Here is a 20,746-nt window from a genome sequence, read left to right as displayed (position 1 = left end):
GCCAGGCAGATGATCCAAATCTGCCTGAGAGGCATGAGGTGAGGGGCTGGTGCTGGAGGGTACGGTGGCCCTGCCAGGGAGCACCTGTGGTTCCAGCTGCCGCAGCAAGCAGAATGGAGGCCTGGGGCTGCAAGACGTTTTGAAGAGACACAGGAATCAGCATTTTTGTACATGATCTTGGGTGTGGGTGTGTGTATGTGTGTGTGTTAAACACTGGAGTCATAAAACATCAGATTAAAAGAAAAACTGCAGAACATAAAACAAAACCCACCTGCAGCTCAGGGCTGGCCTGCAGGCTGCCTGTGACCAGTGCAATTTCCCGCCTGTGCTGCCCGTGACCGCAGTTAAGTCTCCACTGCACACCCCACAGACACTGTCTCAATCTGTGGCTGCAGCCCCGAGTGTCACAGAGGTCCCTCCCCATTGCCAGGGCTGTCTGACCCTGAGTCTGTGAGCTCCTGTGGGGCAGGCGTCAGCTTCTTGACCTGGTTTTCCTTCATAACTGCCCTCTGAGGGTAGTGGCTGGCCAGAGATCCTTTGTCGAATGGATCCTGGAACCCGGCCCTGGTCCCTAGGCCTCTCCGCACTGGAGCTACTCGTCATTGGCAGGCTGTCCACCAGGGCATGCTCTTTTTCCCTTGACTTTCTGTCCCAGGCCTGGAAGGAAGCATCCAGAAGGCTCCTCCTAGCACCACGGGACCCAGAGAGCAAGATAAGAGAGCAGCAGGGTCACACCCTGGCTTGCAGGGCCAGCTTCTGGCAACTGCCACAGGCCTGCCACACTCAGTCGTAGGTTCCCAAACGCAGCCCAGAACAGCTGCAACTCCTTCTTGGGCCTCCTCTGACTGGTCTATGTGCTAACTAGCAACCTGCCTCTGTCCACAACCCAGCACCCCTTGTAGACACAGCGGCTCAGGGATCTCACTGTTCCTGGGAGCCCCTGCCTCCTCCAGACCTCAGCCCTGCCTGCCTCCAGAGAGGACAGTAGAATTACAACTTCCTCCAGGAAACATATTCACAAACATACTAGAAGGGCCAGGTGGAAGAGCAGTTCTGCTGGCTTTGGGCCTTGATGTGTTGCGGGATTTTTAAGGAATCAGAGGACCAATTGGGCTCAGGAGGGTATTTATTAATTACTTAGGTTCACCGGCCCAGTCGGATTAACATCCAAATGACTGAGCCCCAAACGAAGAGTCAAGTTACCTTTTAAGCATTTTGTGGGTTGGGGGAGATTTGTGCAGGGGAAATACTACAGAAGTGAGAAACAAAGACAGTTATTCAATTGAAACATGCATTACATAATTTCTTACTTTTCTAGGAAAACGTGTTTTACAGCTTGAGTTTATCTGTCTAGCGACCTTGCAGCTGCACAGCTAGGGAAACAGGGTCTTCACAATGCCTGGGAAAGGAGGAGAGAACAGAAAAACAGCCACAGAAAAACAGGCAGTTAATTTTAAAGGACTCCACCTCTTTCTTTTTCTCAGAGGGAATTGGGTTTTCTTACATACAACTGAGTTTCTGCTTACGCATTCTTTAATTTCTTTTAATTCCTGTTCCAGATGAAGAAAGAAGGGTTTCTTTTCCTATACAGAAACACCCCAAGCAGGAACAGAAACAGATCTTTTGTGCCCACCAATATGTGTCTCTCTTGCCCAGCCTGTCATTGTCCAGGGCTGTGGGTAGTGGAGGAGCCACTGGTTCTTGCCTGGTTCTGCAGAAGCCCTGGGTCAAAGGCCTCCGCTGAGAGCATCCAGAAGTGTGTGCTTCTCCATCCTGGCCACACACTCAAATCACCGGGTAAGCCTTCAACACACCAGTGGTTCTCTCAGTCCAAGGAAATCCGTGGTGCTGAAGATGGGGCCTAGGCATGAAGTTTTCTTAAAGCTCCAGCTCTCTAGTGAGTTTCCTGCCTTGGCACTTCCGGAGGCATTGTCTGGGCAGCTCAGGGGCCTGCAGCCCTACCCAAGGCAGAGCTCCAGGGACTTGCGGGGTCAAAGGAGCCTGGGCAAGCTTCCCAGCATCCCAGTTTCCACACTGGCCACAGGGGTGAGAGGGACTGAGGTTGGGAAGAAAGGAAGGCCACTGACTTTCCAGGCCCTGCTCCACTGGGGAGGGAGGGTGCCTGGGGGGCTTCTCTGCACTCTTTGTCTACAGCCTCCTTCAGCAGCAAAGCCGGCTGGAGTTGCCAGGGGATGCTCGCACAGCCTTATGGGCCAAGAAATGAGTCCTAACTCACATGTCCTCCCATACTGAGTAAAAATCTCTAGCCCCCACCATGATTCAGAGCCTGAAGTTCCAGAAACTCAGGAGGCTCAGCACCAGAACTCAGGAGCTCTCAGCCTGGGTGGAGCCCTGGGTTTCTTTTCTTTCTTTTTTTCTTTTGAGACAGAGTCTCGCTTTGTCACCCATCCAAGCTGGACTGCAGTGGCGTGATCTCAGCTCACTGCAACCTCTGTCTCCTGGGTTCAAGCGATTCTCCTGCCTCAGCCTCCTAAGTAGGTGGGATTACAGGTGCGTGCCACCATGCCTGGGTAATTTTTGTATTTTTAGTAGACACAGGGTTTTGTCATGTTGGCCAGGCTGGTCTCGAACTCCTGACCTCAGGTGATCCACCCACCTCAGCCTCCCAAAGTGCTGAGATTACAGGCGTGAGCCACCGCGCCTGGCCTGGAGCCCTGGGTTTCTATCCTTTTGCCCCCTATGCTAGGTGAGCCCCCAAGGCCAGCGCGGCCACTGGGAGGGCTGACGGCAAAAGGGCCACCAGTTTGGGGCTCAGAGACACATGGGAAGGGGGCAGATGCAGAGGCAGCTGGGGTTTTTGTGAGGCAAAGCCTCATTTTCAAGTTCATGGGCTTTAGGCACTCATTGATTTTTTACTTTTTTTCACTCAGCAGTTTCCTATTTTTTATTTATTAAAAAAGTATCAAATATACATAAAATTTACCATTTTGTGTGTCCATCTCAGCATCATTAAATATATTCACAATGTTGTGCAAACAAACATCACCACTATTTATTTCCAGAGCTTTTCCATCATCCCAAACAGAAATTGTGTGCCCCTTAAAGAGTAATTCTCCATTCCCCCTGACCCCATTCTGTTCTATTTTTGTCTCTAATAAATTTTCCTATTCTAGGTACTTCCTAAGTGTGGAGTGATACAATATTTGTCCTGTGTCAGGCTTATTTCCCTAAGAATAACATTTTCTTTTTTCTTTTGAGATAGATTCTCTCTTTGTTGCCCAGGCTGGAGTGTAGTGGCGTGATCACAGCTCACTGCAGCCTCTAACTCCTGGGCTCACAGGATCCTCCTAAGTAGCTGGGACTATAGGCTCACACCACCATGCTCAGCTAATTTTTAACTTTTCATAGAGGCAGGGCCTTGCTATGTTGCCCAAGCTGGTCTCAAACTCCTGGCTTCAAGTGATCCTCCTGCCTCAGCCTCCCAAAGCGTTGCAGTTTTAGGCATCAGCCACTGCACCCAGCCTGGACATTTCATTGAAATGGAATCATACAACATGCAGTCTTTTGCAACTGGCCTCCTTCACCTAGCACCTATGTTGCAGCATGTGTCACTAATTTATTCCTTCTTATAGCTGAATAATATTCTAATACATGGATAAATTACATTTTGTTTATTCACTTATCAGTGGAGGGACATTTGAGTTGTTCCTGCTTTTTAGCTGTTATAAATAGCAGTGTTTTACATTCCCACCAGTACCTAGGAATATGTTTAATATGAAAGGCAAAGGATTCTATATAAGTCAATTATAGCCTGGGTGTGCTTGCAGTCCCAGCTACTTAAGAGGCTATCGTGGTAAAATCGCTTGAGCCCAGAAGTTCGAGGCTGCAGTGAGTGATGACTGCACCACTGCGTATCAGCCTGAGTGACAGAGCAAGACTCTGTCTCTAAAAAATAAACCAATTAATCTTACTGAAGGAACTGTAACAAGACCTAAAATAGTATCATGGGCGGAATGTTTATGTTCCTCCAAAATTCCTGTGCTGAAGCCCTAACCTTCGGGTGGCTGTGTTTGGAATAAGGCAGGAAGGTTAAATGATGTTACAAGATGGGGCCCTGATCTGAGATAATTTGTGTCGTTATAAGAAGAGGGCCTTATAAGAAGAGGTGACACCAGGGCGGGTGCGGTGGTTCACGCCTGTAATCCCAACACTTTGGGAGGCCAAGGCGGGTGGATCACCTGAGGTCAAGAATTCGAGACCAGCCTGGCCAACATGGCGAAACCCTGTCTCTCCTACAAATACAAAAATAGCCAGGCGTGGTGGTGGGTGCCTGTAATCCCAGCTACTCGGGAGGCTGAGGCAGGAGAATCACTTGAACCCAGGAGGAGATTGTAGTAAGCCAAGATGGCGCCACTGCACTCCCGCGTGGGCGACTGAGACTCCATCTCAAAAAAAAAAAAAGAAGAGGTGACACCAGAGACACCTTGCTCATGTGTCCTCTCTCTGTGCACACAGGGGAAAGGGCATAGGAGAACACAGTGAGAAGATAGCAGTCTGACAGCCCGGAAGAGCGCCCTCGCCAGAAACCAAATGTGCCAGCACCCTGCTTACGGATTTCCAGCCTCCGGAACTGTGAGGAAACAAAATGTCTGTTTTGGAGCCGCCTAGGCTGTGGGGTTTTGGTAAGGCAGCCTGAGCAGACTAATCCAACAGCCTCAACAAAACTGCAATCAGTGAGAAAAAAAACAGTGGGTTTGAAGAAAAAAATGAATTCCAGTGAAAATCTCAACAGAGTTTTATTTGCGAGGTGAGATGAGAGAGGAAACAGGTGGGAAAAGAGAGATAAAAGGCTCGGTTAGTCTCGGGGCTGGAGAATGTCAGGGTAGTGGACAGAGGCCCCTGGCTGCTGCCGCGGGTTCCCAGACGCTGACCGTGTATGTGACCCAAGAGACTTCTTTACCAAGGCCAGCACGGCCGGGGACCCGGATTTCACCTGGGAGAGACATTAGAGCTGGGGGTGCACATTCTGCAGAGTAGAGGGACCACTGAGTGGCCCATCTCTGGAAGCACCCCCGCTTCAGCCTTACATGCTGGGCTTTCCTCCTGGGGCCTAAGGAGTACGGGTGGGGACCCCTGCCCAGGTCACACTGAGAGGGTGACGGCGTGCTGGCACCCCTTGCAGCCCTCGCTTGCTCTTGGCGCCTCCTCGGCCTTGGTGCACTCTGGCCACGTTTGAGGAGCCCTTCAGCCCACCGCTGCACTGTGGGAGCCCCTTTCTGGGCCGGCCAAGGCCGGAGCCGGCTCCCTTGGCTTGCAGGGAGGTGTGGAGGGAGAGGCACGGGCGGGAACCGGGGCTGCGCGCGGTGCTTGGGGGCCAGCTAGAGTTCCGGGTGGGCGTGGGCTTGGCGGGCCCCGCACTCGGAGCTGCCGGCCTGCCCGCAAGCCCCGGACAGTGAGGGGCTTAGCACCTGGGCCAGCAGCTGCTGTGCTCGATTTCTCGCGGAGCCTTAGCTGCCTCCCAGCGGGGCAGGGCTTGGGACCTGCAGCCCGCCATGCCTGAGCCTCCCCGCCCCCAGCTGTGGGCTCCTGCGCGGCCCCAGCCTCCCGGACGAGCGCCGCTTCCTGCTCCACGGCGCCCAGTCCCATCCACCGCCCAAAGGCTGAGGAGTGCAGGCGCAAAGGCGCCGGACTAGCAGGCACCTCCACCTGCGGCCTGGTGCGGGACCCACTGGGTGAAACCAGCTGGGCTCCTGAGTCTGGTGGGGACTTGGAGAATCTTTATGTCTAGCTAAGGGATTGTAAATACACCAATCGGCACTCTGTATCTAGCTCAAGGTTTGTAAACACACCAATCAGCACCCTGTATCTAGCTCAGGGTTTGTGAATACACCAATGGGCCCTCTGTATCTAGTTAATCTGGTGGTGACTTGGAGAATATTTATGTCTAGCTAAGGGATTGTGAATGCACCAATCGGCACTCTGTATCTAGCTCAAGGTTTGTAAATGCACCGGTCAGCACCCTGTCAAAACGGACCAATCAGCTCTCTGTAAAACAGACCAATCGGCTCTCTGTAAAGTGGACCAATCAGCAGGATGTGGGTGGGGCCAGCTAAGAGAATAAAAGCAGGCTGCTGGCCCTAGCAGCAGCAAGCTGTGTGGGGTCTTTTCTGTGCTGTGGCATGTTTGTTCTTTTGCTTTCTGCGCTTAAATCTTGCTACTGCTCACTGTTTGGGTGTACACTTCCTTTATGAGCTGTAACACCACGAAGGTCTGCAGCTTCACTCCTGAGCCACCTAGCCCTTCCTTTATGAACTGTAACACCACGAAGGTCTGCAGCTTCACTCCTGAGCCAGCGAGCCCAGGAACCCACCAGAAGAAAGAAACTCCCAACGCATCCCAACATCAGAAGGAGCAAACTTCGGACGCGCTGCCTTTAAGAACTGTAACACTCACCGCGAGGGTCTGTGGCTTCATTCTTGAAACCAGTGAGATCAAGAACCCGCTAATTCCGAACACAACACCTCAACAACATCTCATGGGCAGGTAAGGACACCTGGGCAGTGCTCATGGACAGCATGTAGTCTGCAGAGTTGGGAAGCTCTGTGTCATACTTAGGGTGTTTTTTGAGGGAAGGGCAAATTGATATGGATTTCCTAATACTGAACAGTTCTTGCATTCCAGATGTAAAATGCTATTTGGTCATGAGGTATATTAGTTTATATGGAATATGCCACTTAGATGTCTGATATGGTTTGATTCATAATTTTCTATTGGTGACATGCAGCTTTGTATTTATGTAACTTTTATCAGGTCTAGAAAACAGTGCCAAAATCACTGCATAAAAAGCATTGGGAGGCAGGCGCAGTGGCTCACCTTTGTAATCCCAGCACTTCGGGAGGCTGAGGCGGGCAGATCACCTGAAGTCGCGAGTTTGAGATCAGCCTGACCAACATGGAGAAAACCTGTCTTTAACTAAAAATACAAAATTAGCTGGGCATGGTGGCGCATGCCTGTAATCCCAGCTACTTGGGAGGCTGAGGCAGGAGAATCACTTGGACCCGGGAGGCGGAGGTTGCGGTGAGCAGAGATGGCACCATTGCACTCCAGCCTGGGTGACAAGAGCAAATCTCCGTCTCAAAAAAGAAAAGAAAAAGCATTGGGAAGTTTTCCTTCCATTGCTGTGATCAGAAACAGTTTGTGTAACAGTGAGATTATCTGGTTGTGAAGGTCAGAAGAATTCCCTGTGAAACAAAATGGGCCAATTAAGCTGTTAATTATATTTTCTATTTCTCTCATGGGAATTTGTTTAAGATTTCTTTTTCTCCTGAGTCACTTTTGGCTAATTGTTCATCTCAAATTTATTTGCATAAAGCCGTTCAAAGTATCATCACTCTAAAAATTTTTTCCACTTCAATATTCAGTCCTGTGTTGGTTTCTCATTTTTGGTGTTTCGTTTTCTTGTCACCTTGATTTGGTTAGCTAGAGGTTTGTCTACTTTCTTTTTTCTTTTCCAAGACCAGCTTTTTGTTCATAAGCTTTACTATTTCTTCTGATTTTTGCTTTTTTTTTTTTTTTTTTTCCTGAGGAGTCTCACTCTGTCTCCCAGGCTGGAGTGCAGTGGCGCTATCTCAGCTCACTGTAACCTCTACTTCCCAGGTTCAAGCGATTCTCCTGCCTCAGCTTCCCAAGTAGCTGGGGTCACAGGTGTGAGCCATCATACCCGGCTAATTTTTGTAGTTTTAGCAGGGATGGGGTTTCACCATGTTGGCCAAGCTGGTCTCGAACTCCTGGTCTCAAAGCAATGTGCCTGCCTCGGCCTCTCAAAGTGCTGAGATTACAAGCATTAGCTGCCACACCCAGCCTTGCTTGTTATTTTGCAACTATTTCTCCTTTGTTTAATCTTTTCCTAATTTGCATTTGACGTTTCTTTTTCATTTTGGATGTAATTTTCTTTGCATCATTGCTTTAATTGCATCATGGATTCTGATAACAAGGTGTTACCATTTTGAACAAATTCTATGGTTGTGGTTTGTATTCGTCCTCTGACCCAAGAATAATTTAATAGTTAATAACATTTCCAGTAGGGAATTTTTGAGTCTTTAATTTCTAGTTTTACTGTACTGTGATTAGAGAATATGTTTAGATTCTCTCTGCCTTGTGGAATTACTGAAGTTTTCTTTGTGCCTTAATATGTGGCAAGTTTCCATAAACGTTCCAAGGGAGCTTGGAAAGGTGTTTTCTCTGTTATTGAAGCGCAGTGCTTGGTATCATATCCATAAGAAACTGAAGGCTTCTAGATAATTTCATTTTGGCCTCTTAACCTGTCTTGGCTTTAGAGTGGCAATGTTAACCTTTACAAATGTGTTTTTATTTCTTCCTATCTATCCTGTAGTTTTGGTTTTTTGAAGCCTGCTGTTGTGTTATGTGGTGCATAGATATTTCTGTCACGTCTACATTGGGAATTGCAGCTTCTAGCATTATCAAGTCACTTTCTGTTGCACATTGTTTTTAAGGCTGATTTCTATCCTGTCACACATCAAGACTGTAACTTGCTTCTTCCCCTTATTGGGCTTCATAGCTTGTACCCCTCCGTGCACGTCTTTATGGGTAGCGTTTAGCCTTTCTGAATTTTTGTCTTAGTTGTCCCTCTAAAGTATTGGCAGAGAGTTGGTGGGTTTTGCTTTGTGGTATGGGGTAGATGGAATATATCTGTAGTGTATGCCCTAGCTATGACTCCCTTTATGGTAGGGAATACTTCTCCACCCTCTGACGCTGGGCTGGGCATGGAGAAAAGTGGTCAATGGTGTGGACGGCAAGCCACCCAGGCGCCGAGGCAAGAGACAGAGGACACGAGCTGTTCCAGTATAATAAAATATAAAACAAGAATAGTTATGCTAAATATAGATCTTAGATATGATTATATATGAATATCATTAATCATTAGTTTGTAGCAATTACTTTTTATTCTAATATTATAGTAATCCTCGCTCTATAATCATAGCCTAGGAAAAACCAGGCCATAGAGAGATAGGAGCTGAGGGGACACAGTGAGGTGTGACCAGAAGACAAGAGTGCGAGCCTTCTGTTATGCCCGGACAGGGCCGCCAGAGGGCTCCTTGGTCTAGCGGTGACGCCAGCGTCTGGGAAGACGCCTGTTGCCAGGCAGACTGTCGTCCAGCAGTAGCGTTAAGTGTCAAGGGAAAACACCCGCTACTTAGCAGACCGGGAAAGGTGGCGGGGGGGGGGGGGTCTCCCTTTCCCCGGGGGAGTTCAGAGAAGACTCTGCTCCTCCACCTCCTGTGGAGGGCCTGACATCCGTCAGGCTGGCCCGCAGTTATCCGGAGGCCTAACTGTCTCCTTGTGATGCTGTGCTTCAGTGGTCACACTCCTAGTCCGCCTTCATGTTCCATCCTGTACGCCTGGCTGTGTCTTCTAGGTAGCAGTAGTAAATTAGTGAAAGTACTAATAGTCCCTGATATGCAGAAATAATGGCATAAGCTGTCTTTCTCTCTCTCCTCTCCTTTTCTGCCTCGGCTGCCTGGCAGAGAAGGGCCCCCTGTCCAGTGGACACGTGACCCACGTGACCTTACCTATCATTGGAGATGACTCACATTCTTTACCCTGCCCCTTCTGACTTGTATCCAATAAATAACAGCACAGCCAGACATTCGGGGCCACTACCGGTCTGCGCATTGGTGGTAGTGATCCCCCGGGCCCAGCTGACTTTTCTCTTATCTCTTTCTCTTGTATCTTTATTTCTACACTCTTTTGTCGCCACACACAGGGAGAGACCCACCGACCCTGTGGGGCTGGTCCCTACACAATGGGGTTGTGGTACACCTGGTGTGAGCAAAGGTGTGCAGTGTGCTTGGGGCCAGGCTCATGCTCCTGCACTCCAGCCTACTGCCATGACCAGGACAGGCCTTGACCGGTGGGGTCAGGAGAATGAGGGATAGGTGGAGCAGTCCTAGACTCTCTACGGCTCAGGCTGACCCAGTTCTAGACCAGGGGAACCCCGTGCATCTGCAGATGGGGGCTGAGAAATCAGTGGTTGTTCCCTGCACACTTTGGGGTTGCTGCACAGAACTAGGGTGGCGGTAGCTTATGGATACAAGGTCTTCAAAGACCTTTTCTCTTAGCAGGGGAGCTAGGCACACTTGCATTTTGATGTAGCTGGTGTCTTTGGTTTGTTGTAGAAGGTTGTTTGCCGTTGTGAATTCACTGTGTGGAGTATGGCGTCCTTGTGTGGCTTTCATTCTGAAGACTGGTCTGTTCCACTCTCCCTTTTTGGCTTGGTTATTTTTTTTTCTGTATTTAGGAAGGCTTTATTTTTGTTCTGGAGCTGTATTAGTCAGTGTTCTCCAGAGAAAACTGAACAAATAGGACAAACACACACACGCTTATGAGGGGATTTATTGTGGGAATTGATTGGTTCATGCCTTTCAGGAGGCCAGGAAGTCCCAGGATATGCCAGCGGCAAGCTGGAAACCCGGAAAGCCCATGGTGCAATTCAGTTCAAGTTCAAAGGCCTCAGAACCAGAAGAGCTGGTGGTGTCCCTCTCGGTCCCAGGCCACAGGCCTAAGAACCTCTGGGGGCTTCTGGTTTAACACATGGGGTCCAGAGGCCCAAGAACCTGGAGTTCTCATACGCAAGGGCAGGAGAAGGTGGATGTCCCAGCTCAAGCAGAGAACAAATTTCCCCTCCTTCCTCCTTTGGTTGCATCTGGGCTTCAGCAGATTGAAGCAGGCCTGCTCACACTGGTGTGGGTGGCCCTCAGTCAGTCCACTGGGTCAAGTGCTCATCTCTTCCAGAACCTCCCCCCCCCGCCCACAGAAACATGAGAAATCACGCTCTCCCTGCTCTCTGGACATCCCTTAGCCTAGTCAAGCTGACTGCTAAAATGAGCCATCACAAGGGCTGCCTTGGTAATAGCGCCTTCCGCTAATGCCCACGGTGCCCGCTTTTCCTAACTGGCCTTGTGCTATTATTGAGTACTGTCAGCTGCAATAAAATCACCCGACTCTCACCTGCTAACAGTGTAGCAGCTGACTGCCTTTCCCTTTCTCTTCTTTCTCTTCCAGTTTTTTAAACACGCGGGTGCTTTTCTGGGTTTGGTAGTGCAATCATGCCCTCTTGCGCTGCTAAGGTGAATTGCAGTTCCCGTAATAAAAGAAACTTTTAGGTGGGCCTGGTGAATCTTTGACAGCATCTTTGTGATTAGGCCCCCCTTTTAGCTGCTTCCTTCTTGCCCTTCATCACCAAAGCTCCCAGACACCCTTCCGAGGTGCTTGTGGCCCGATGGCCTTGTCCAGGTTCTTCCTGTAGCTCTTGCTTAGCAGGTCCTGCCTTTCTCCTCTCAGGGCGGCTCCCTCCTCCTGCTCTGTGCATTGCACCTCCACAGGGACCACCCCATTTCCTCCGGCTGTGCATCCCCTCCTGGCTGCCTCTGGCACCCACCCAGGACCTCCACAGGGACCTTCCACCCCCTCCAGCTGTGCACCCCCCGACCCCTGCACCCCACCCAGGACCTCTAAGGGGGCCCCCACCTCCTCCAGCTGCACATGCCCCCGCCCCTGCATCCCACCCCAGGACCTCTATGAAGACCCCCCCACCCCGTCCAGCTGCGCACCCCCCGCCCTTGTACCCTACCCAGAACCTCCATGAGGATCCCCTCAATCCCCTCCCACTGTGCATCCTCCCCTGCCCCTGCACCCTCCCCCACAACCTCCACAGGGACTCCCCACCCTCTCCCACTGCGCACCCCCCCACCCCTGCACCCCACCCACAACCTTCACAGGGACCCTCCACCCTCTCCCATTGTACACCCCCCCACCCCTGCACCCCCCCCCCACAACCTCCACAGGGACTCCCCACCCTCTCCCGCTGTGCATCCCCCCACCCCTGTACCCCCCCCACAACCTCCACAGGGACCCTCCACCCTCTCCCATTGTACACCCCCCCACCCCTGCACCCCACCAACAACCTCCACAGGGAATCCCCACCCTTTCTCACTGTGCACCCCCCTGCTCCTGCACCCCACTGGCAAGTGATTCTACATCAACTCTGCTGCTCTAAGATGTTTATTTTCCCACTGACCTTTAAGTGAATTTTGTGGTTTTCGCTCTTTCCCAAACACAGTGTAGGTGTGACAGCTATAGGTGACTGTTTCTTTGCTTTGGAGACTTGGTCTTGCTCTGTGGCCCAGGCTGGAGTGCAGTGGGGTGATCATGGCTCACGTAGCCTTGACCTCACCGGCTAAAGCAATCCTCTTACCTCAGCCTCCAGAGTAGCTGGGAACACAGGCAGGCACCACCATGCCTGGTTAATGTTTTGATATAGAGATGGAGGTCTCATTATGTTGCTCAGGCTGGGATTACAGGGGTGAGTCACAGCATGTGGCCCCTCCTTGTTCTTCTTTGAAAAGTCCTCAGAGGATGTGAGAAGAGATTCCAATTCAGGTATTATCCTCTGGTATTTTTATTTTAGAATGTGTTCTTCCCTATTAACTACATAGAAAATGACAAAGTGCTTCAGGTCCTACTTTTCAGATTTAATTGGAACACTTTACTGTGGTGTGGGTGTGGGGGTGGGGTGTGGTTAGGAATAATAGACAAGGAAGAAAAGCTTTCCCTGAAGGCCTTGAAAGTCCTGAAGCTCCAGGTTAGAAATGAGGGTGGGCGACCTTCACCCCATGCCTGCAAGCAGCAGCCCCCAGGTCTTTATCACAGGCCTGCTCTGGGCTGAGCGGTGAGATGGGGTCTCTTGAAAAGTGGGCATTGAACTGAATGCACTGAGCTAAGAGGCATCTCAGGGGACACCTGGCCTCCAGCAGCACCAAAACGGGGTCCATGGTCATCCCAGGGACTCAGCACTGTGGTTGAACCATGGTGTTCCCCTCTCCGGGCGCCAGTCCTCGCCAGAATCACCAACTTTGTCAGAAACTCGATTATTTCTTTCCGTTTGTTCTTGTTCACCAACATAACACTATCTGCATGGCAACACGTTATGGGACATCTGTAACATGGAATGTTATGCAGACATTATAAATTGTTGTCTTCCACTGCCTCATCACAATGGATTAAGGGAAAAAGAGTAGCATTTACACACACACTGTTACTAAACTGTATTCTGTAGAATGCACAGGCTATCGTTCAGAGATTTATTCATATATGCACACCATCTTTTCCAAAGGCTCTAAAAAGGTCCAGCAGAAAGAAACGCATTGAACTGCGTGCAATGCATCGTTCCCTAGAGGTGTGTGACCGATGACACTTTCCACGTGGGGCACCAAGCAACACTGACAGTACCGTTTGGGAAGTACTTCAGAGATGTAAACTTAGGTGACTGAGAAATATGTATGGAGGGATGATGGAAGAACAGTTGGCCACATACTCAGTTATATGTGATTTGAGGTAGTGAGATTGTGGGGACATTTTTTTCCTGTTTTTCATCAATCTATCTCACTAGATTTACTACATGTTAAAAGACACTTGACATAAGTTAAAACACAATGTCTAAAAGCCTCCGACCACTGCCCCAATTTTTACTTAACAAGGCATGCCAGCGGGCCCCAGGGCCTTGCCAGCACGGTCCCCACCCCATGTTCCTGGGCCCTGATCTCATGTTGCCGCCACATGGCGTCATGCATTGTAGCACATTTCCTGCTGTGCTCCCAAGGCATTCACTTAGGAAATCCACTTTGTGCTCCATGTTGAGATTACACCGTGTACAAAGACAGACACTGTCTTGACTTTTTGACCTTTACTGTCAAAGGACATGCATGAACAGTAACAAAACAATCAAGGCTAGTATGGCTAGAATGTGAGGGGAATGTGACTGTTGAGGGGCAGGCAGGGGCCATATGAAGGATGGGATTTCTTTCCTCCTAAGGGCAACAGGAAATCACCGATAGGGCTTTTAAGTAGGAGCACCTTAAAAAAATGACTCCATGGCTAGGCAGCTGGGTGTAGTGGCTCACGGCTGTAATGTCAGCACTCTGGGAGGCCAAGGTGGGAGGATCGCTTGAGCCCAGGAGTTCGATATCAGCCTGGGCAACATAGACCCCATCTCTACAAACAAAAAACACTAGTCAGGTATGGTGGTACGTCCCTGTAGTCAGCTACTCAGGAGGCTGAGGTGGGAGGATCACAGGAGGTCAGGGCTGCAGTGAGCCATGATTGCACCACCACACTCCAGCTTTGGCAACAGAGCAAGACCCGTGTGGGGAATAGACAGGGGTCCCCCCAGGAAGGCCAGTGCCAAGGCAGAGAGCTCTAGTCCAGGAGAGAGACATGAGGGCCTGCAGTGGGGTGAGACGTGAAGAGACTCAGATGGATTCCAGAAGAAGGAGGCACAAATCAAGAGAGTTCGGGGAAAGATGGACAGGACACCAGGGAGAAGGTCACGAGCAACCCCAGGTCCTGGTTTAAACAAGTCAATGGTGATGTCATTTGCCAAGACAGGGAACAGAGAAGAGGACCAGGTTTCCGCTGCATGGGGCTATACGATGAAGAACATGGTCATGAGGGCTTGCAGGGCTGGGCTGTCAGAAACACCAAGGAGACATGGGTGCCCAGAGTAGAGGTCTGGGCTGGAGATGACATGTGGAAGCCAAGGGGCATGGAGAAGGTGGACTGAAACCGTGGGCTTGTGCGAGGGGTGCCTCAGGAGAGGGGAAAGGGAGGAAGAAGGGTTTGGACTTTACCTAAGCCACACACGAGCTCCGTGGAGGAGGACTGGCCTGCACAGGAGACTGTGAAGGAGTCTCCAGAGAGCAGAAACGGCACATGGCCCAGAGGTGCCCGGGAACCAGCATTTCAAGGAGGCAGGCACGAACAGAGTCACAGCTGCCAAGGGGTCAGGGAAGCTAAACATGTTCCTGGGATTCGGTGGCAACAGGAGTCATGTGCAGCCAGCGAGGAGGAAGAACCATGATCTCAAGGTCTGAGTCAGGTGTCTCCCAGCCAGACTTCTCAGTGTCAAGGGAAGTGGGGTGGATGAGCAAACTGGTTTCCATACATTTTTAAATTATGTCAATGATTGGTACTCTCAAAGACCAGCTGCTGCTGGTGGTGTGACCTGAACCCCTGCCTCTTCCAACCATCCATTCATTTTCAGATAGATGCATGCCGACAAGCCCAGTCCTGGGGCTGTCACTGGTGGACACACACAGGCGGATCATGCAGCTCACAATCTCAGGGCACGGGGAGACAAACACAATCCCCAGAATATCACCACCTCGGAGCCCTGGCCTAGCTCACCTACCTCCAGCAGCTCTTGGGCTATAGATCTGCATCATAAAAATCAAACTGAGGCAGAACCGGGTATTACAGGGAATTTTTGTACCTAGCTTCTCTTGAAGGGCCCCTGAATAATCTGTAAAAGGGATGGACTCCCAGTTGCAGAAACAGGCATTGTGTAAGGCACTTGTGTGTGTGCACTGAAATGGCTGGTTTCCGTCTGGATGAGCCGGTAGCGGCTATGAATGAGACTGGAAGAGGGGGCCCATGTGAGAACATCTTTCAATCAGAATGTGCTGTATGGAGGGAGGGCCAGAGCTCATTTTGGTCACCAAAGTTAACTTTTTTGGTTTCCACTAGTTAGATCTGCCAGTTCATTTTATCCCATGCACTGAAACTTTAAAGTGGTGTTCTCAGGAATTATGTTTGGCCAGGAAAGGAGAAATCGTAGAAGCCAATTACATCCTCACTCACAGGCCTCTTCCTTCCAGGAGAATGACTTTACCATCTTGGCTTTTGCACATGACATTAGCCAACATGGAAACGCAGGCTGCTCTGACCTCATGTCGTCATCCATCTTTACTGGGGACCGGGCCACTGGGTATTTTGTTTTTCCCTAAGTCATAACGAGTGTACCTCAATGCTTAATAGAATTCATTCCCTCTAACTCCGTGAAAGGACCATCACTTGTTGAAAGTTGCTAGAAGTTATAAATACCTTTGAAACCTTCTATTGGTTGTGATGTGTCCCTTTATTTTAAATTTTGTATCAGTGTCCTCAAAGTCAAGTCAGTCCAATGTCTTCAAGGAAAGTGAGTGCGCAGAGTCACGACAAGGAACAGGGAAACTCATCAGCTGGAGATCTGGGTCTGGCCAACAGGGCAACTTCTGGACTTTTCAGAAAAAGTGAGAATCTGAGAGTTTCAAAGATTTATTTGATTTCCCCACATGATCACAACCATGGTTTTACATTGATAGAGTCTGTTACCACTGACAAACAGAATGCAGATGAAAACAAACGCACTCCTTTCCTCCCAAAAGTACACAGTGGGGGTGCCAGGCTTCTTGTGAGGGAGGTGTCCCTTGAAGTCTCTGAACAGTCTGGGGATTCAGGACCTGATTCTAATTGCTTAAAACAACTCGGCGGCAAAAGATATCTCCCAAGAGGAGACGCATGCTGTGTGCAGTCTCAATGTGACTGCACACAGAAGGGCGATGCAGATGCGTCTGAATGGAGGGCAGGCCTCCTCCCCCTTGTCCTGTGCTCAGCACCCCCACCTCACCCTGCTCAGTGTTGCAATGCTGCCTTGACTATTGTTGTTAAATAAAATACAAATGCACTCGTTTCTCAGGCAGGAAGGGTGATGATATTTTACAAGGAGAACTGTAAGACTGTGCGTGCTTACCTGCGGGCACAGAGCTTCCCGTGGAGCTGAGTCAACACCCAGCATCAGCTGTGAACATCTGCTGTCTTTTCAGCTCATTAAGAAAAACAAAGAGGCTCCTGCCGCATGCAGTGTGTGAGGGAAAGATCACTCTGCACTGGATGCTGAAGACATTTTTAAGCAAGATGTGCACATCATATTAGGATGAACTTTATTTTTACATTGTTGTACAATTCATTGGTAAACTTAAAAAAATACAAATACATGATTTGATTGTTGTCCCAGAAAAGACTTCTGTCACATTGCCAGCTGTTTCCCTCAGCATCTCCTGCTCCTGTCAGCAATTATGTAACTGCAATAATTTGTGTGACTTGAGAAAGGTGTGCCAAAGGCATCCTCACAGTGAGAAAGGACCAGGCAGACATCCTAGGGCCCTTGGCCTCCTCCTGCCTCCCCTCCCGGGGGATGTGATGACAGGACCCCGAAGCTATGGCTGTGACAGGTGGGGATCTAAAAGGGACAGTCCCATGAAAGACACACGGGTATACCAGCTCACTGGGAGCTTTTGCTTCCCAAACAAGATGTGGGCAGCATGACTCCAGCCCCTGGAACCCAACAATGTGTCTTCCACAAACTTTTGATAAGCTTGCAAATAAAACAGGATGAAACCTCACTAGCCTGAAGGAACACACTGAGTGCGGCTGGAAACCCTGGGAGGGGCTCAGTGGGTTCCAGCAGCTCCTTATGAAGGCCCAGGCCTGCTGCCCAGCACAGCTCCAGGACACACCGAGGACGGTGCCAGAGGTTGGCAGCCCGAGGCTGTGGAGCTTGCAGGATGGCGATGGAGAGGGAGAGTTTCCTGAAAGCCCCTCCTGGGGTTTTACTGTTTGTTCCTATTCATTGGTGCTACCCTTCAGAAAGAACAATTCTGTGCCAAACGGCCTGAATCTTTTCTGGAACAACCTAAAGGTTACAGTTAGCCTCTCCTCTCAGCACAGAAGAGGGTGAGAAAAGCTGACATACTCAATATGTGATCGCTTTACTTCAACGATGTGTTTACAGTCACACCAATACATTTTGCAAATGCACAATACACAGAGCGCAGCCTCACAGCTGACGCCAGATGACATGCAGCAGTTTAACGCTTCCAGGTCAGAACAACCTCCTCAAAATTGTGAGACAAAGAGTGCTTTGGGGAGCCTGGCTTTTAAAAAAGACCCAAGAATTGAGTCGGGGACACCAGGGCGCTTCCCCGACAGCCCAGCCTGGACCCAATCACATGCTCCCATGCTGTTTCTTTCTGAGCAGACACCAAAGAAAGAAGTGCCACGCCAATGGGAGGACACAGGTGGGCAGGTTAAAGTCACATTTCTAAAAAGGCTAAACTAGATTGCTGTATTTGCTCTCTGTGGAGATTAACAAAGTGCTTGGTTTGCAGATTTGCTGGTACGGTGATCTCAATGATATGACCGAGGGGAGGGATGTGAGGAGGGACATCGGCAAAACCCTGGCCAGCCAGCCAGCCAAGGTGACACACAGCCAGGGGGGGGGCTCCCCTCTCCTCCTGCCATCTGGCCACGGCTCACCACGCTGTCCACTGAGCACGCGGCCCCACGGCCCGCAGAGTCAGGCGTGAGCTTCGCCCTTTCTGAAAGGGCCTCTGCCTGGGCAGGCGCCGGGGGGCAGTCCTCGGGTCCCATGGCTTAGGAGCACAGCACTGACGGCTGCAGTGGCTCGAAAGGCTGAAACTACAAAGTATGGCCCGTGGGTGACTTGGGCACAGACCCGCTGCGTGCAGGTCTGGCCCCGGGGAGCGCATGGTGTCACCACAACACAGAAGCGACAAGAGCACAGCTGAGAGTCATGTGATGCCCTGGCAGCTCACTGGACCATGGGAAGGCAGCGGGGGCTCCGCCGGGCACTCGTCGGCTGGGGTCACACGGGCCACGGTGATGACACAGGGGTTCTGCTAGCACATGGCTACATGGAATTACGATGATCACTGCTACCACTCAGAAAACAAAACAGGAAACACACACACTGCCCTGGGTTGCTAAACGCTAAAGTCAACCTTCAGGTTCGAGAGTGGTTCCTGATGAAAACACTCTCTGAGGGCTTCAGCCTGGTGTGGGTTGGAGGCGGGATGAGGAAGTTATGGTGTTGGGGAGACGAGGATGAGAGCTGGTCACTTTCATGTTGGAGATGAACACTTCTGCCGTGTATGGGTGCCCCTCTCGGAGGACTCTGAATGAGTGTGCATTAAATCATATGCGCATAAAAGAAACATGGATCATGGAGATTCACAGTTATCGCAGCCATTAAAGTGTCTAAGAATCTGTGTAACCAATGTCCTAAGACAACCAGCTCGTAACCAGCTGTCCTGAGTTGCTACTGTAGAGTGTACTGCAGTTTAGCTATTTGCTTACCTGAAATAACAGCATTATAATACTGACTATGATAGTATTCTGTTAATAAAATAAGGATTTATACAAAGCAATACTGGACTTTTTAAACAGTTAGATGCTATGTTACTTGGCACAGTTAGTAATGATTGTGTAAAGATTTTAGCCAGTCCTAGAGGGACTTCTTTGTATGAAAATATGAAGTATCTGAATTTGTTTCTAGCATTTAGGGTTTGGTCTATTGTCTCACACACCCAGCTAAGGTACTGTCTTCCTATTAGGTAAGTGGAGCTCCTTGGAAGGTGGGTATTGCTAACGTTGTGGACTGAAATGCCTGCCTTTCACACACAAGTACTACCTATACAGTATATATATATATATATTTATATATTTATATATTTATATTATATAAAGTTTACTTACGTATTTTCATCAACCATATCAGGTCTACTTAATTTTTTGCCCATTGTCAATAAAAGAGCAATAATGCAGCAAGTTTTGGGGTTTGTTTTGTCTCTGTTTTTGTATCTCATTTCTTCGTTTTCTAGGTTGGGTTTTCATGTGCATGTAAATTAGGGCACAGGGAGCTGAGAGCTGGAGTGGGGGAGGCAGTTCAACATCTACTTGGCTGGCGGCACCGTTTCAAGGCTGATGGTGTCTGAGGCCCACCCATCCCTCAGACTGAGGTGAGCGGAGCCCAGGGTGCCAACAATAAATGAAATCTGGGCCTTTGTTCCACACAACACCAGCCCTGTGGGCTCCTGGGGCTCCGGTTGGGCCATGAGGGGCAGAGGGGAGAGATGACAACAGAAGCGCCCCGGGTTTGGTGTGCGGCTGGCGACCCCCGGGCGTGCCCTGTGTGGTGTGCAGCTGTTTCAGGGAGCCTGGGACCCCTGCCCAGGCCGTCTACACAATTGTGCTGATGCCGCTGGGTTTGGCCTTGCTGCTGGTGGGGGGCGGTGGGGCAGGGGGCTGCCCATGGTGGTGCGCTGTGTGCCCCACGTGGGCCGAGGACAGCGGTGGATGGCCGTGGGCGTGGGCCCCGTAGGCTGGGTGGCCCCCGTGGGGGCCATGGTGGTACTGGTGTGCGTGCTGGATGTGCTGGGGTGGGTGGTGGTGGTGGTGGTGGTGGTACGGGGGAGGGTTCTGCTGCATGTGGCAGTACTGGGTGTGATGCCCGTGCACGGGGGCCTGCGGCAGCCCCTCTGGGGGCCCCAGGTGGTGGCCAGCCACAGAGTGCTGCAGGTGAGGCAGGACCACCGGTGGGTGGGGGGGTGGCGGGGCTGGGGCTGAGGGCAGGTGGGCCTGGGGAGGGGGCTTCCCTCTCTTGCTCCCGAATAAGGAGCCCAGGAGGGAAGATGAGTTGGGCATAGTCTGGTGTGGGCGAGATGGACACTCTCGTGTTGATGTAGCTCTCCGGCGCATGTGAGGACTGCTAATGATGGACCCCTAAAAAGGAAATTCATAGAAATAAAAATTAAAAGATCTTCAAGCACTTAGGTCAGAATGATTTTTTTTTTTTAAATGTAAAAATTCACCCACTGACTACTAAGCTTTAGTTCAACTCACTGGCCAGAGGGTGGGGCTGAGTGAGGCTGGACTGGGCCCCACCTCCTCTCACTACAGTGCAGGGCAGCTGGGGGTTACTGGCCTTGACCAAAGTGGGGAGTGAAGGCAGGGGAGGGGCCCGCCTCTCTGACCGCTGCAGCAGAAGTAGGACTTCCGGTCTTGTTCTGACAAGCACTTTGGCCCTGGCAGC

General features: G+C 50.5%; 1 protein-coding gene across 12 annotated transcripts in view; it reads right to left on the bottom strand.

The window, feature by feature from the left end:
- Window positions 1–16,773: 16,773 nt before the first annotated feature.
- The window catches only part of IQSEC1 (IQ motif and Sec7 domain ArfGEF 1), a 397,406-nt gene continuing 393,433 nt past the window's right edge, over window positions 16,774–20,746 (bottom strand). For 10 of the 12 annotated variants that reach the window (XM_054480326.1, XM_054480334.2, XM_054480331.1 and 7 more), the window contains one exon: window positions 16,774–20,436. In XM_054480326.1, the coding sequence (XP_054336301.1) occupies window positions 19,894–20,436 (543 nt within the window). In that variant the 3' untranslated portion in view covers window positions 16,774–19,893. The remainder of the gene's footprint in view (window positions 20,437–20,746) is intronic. The other 2 variants (XM_054480332.2, XM_054480335.1) reach the window with 1 other exon arrangement.

The sequence above is a fragment of the Pongo pygmaeus genome, chromosome 2, assembly GCF_028885625.2.
Source record: "Pongo pygmaeus isolate AG05252 chromosome 2, NHGRI_mPonPyg2-v2.0_pri, whole genome shotgun sequence".
Taxonomy (NCBI): domain Eukaryota; kingdom Metazoa; phylum Chordata; class Mammalia; order Primates; family Hominidae; genus Pongo; species Pongo pygmaeus.
The sequence above is the reverse complement of the archived record's forward strand: the minus strand, read 5'-3'. Positions and strand labels throughout refer to the sequence as shown.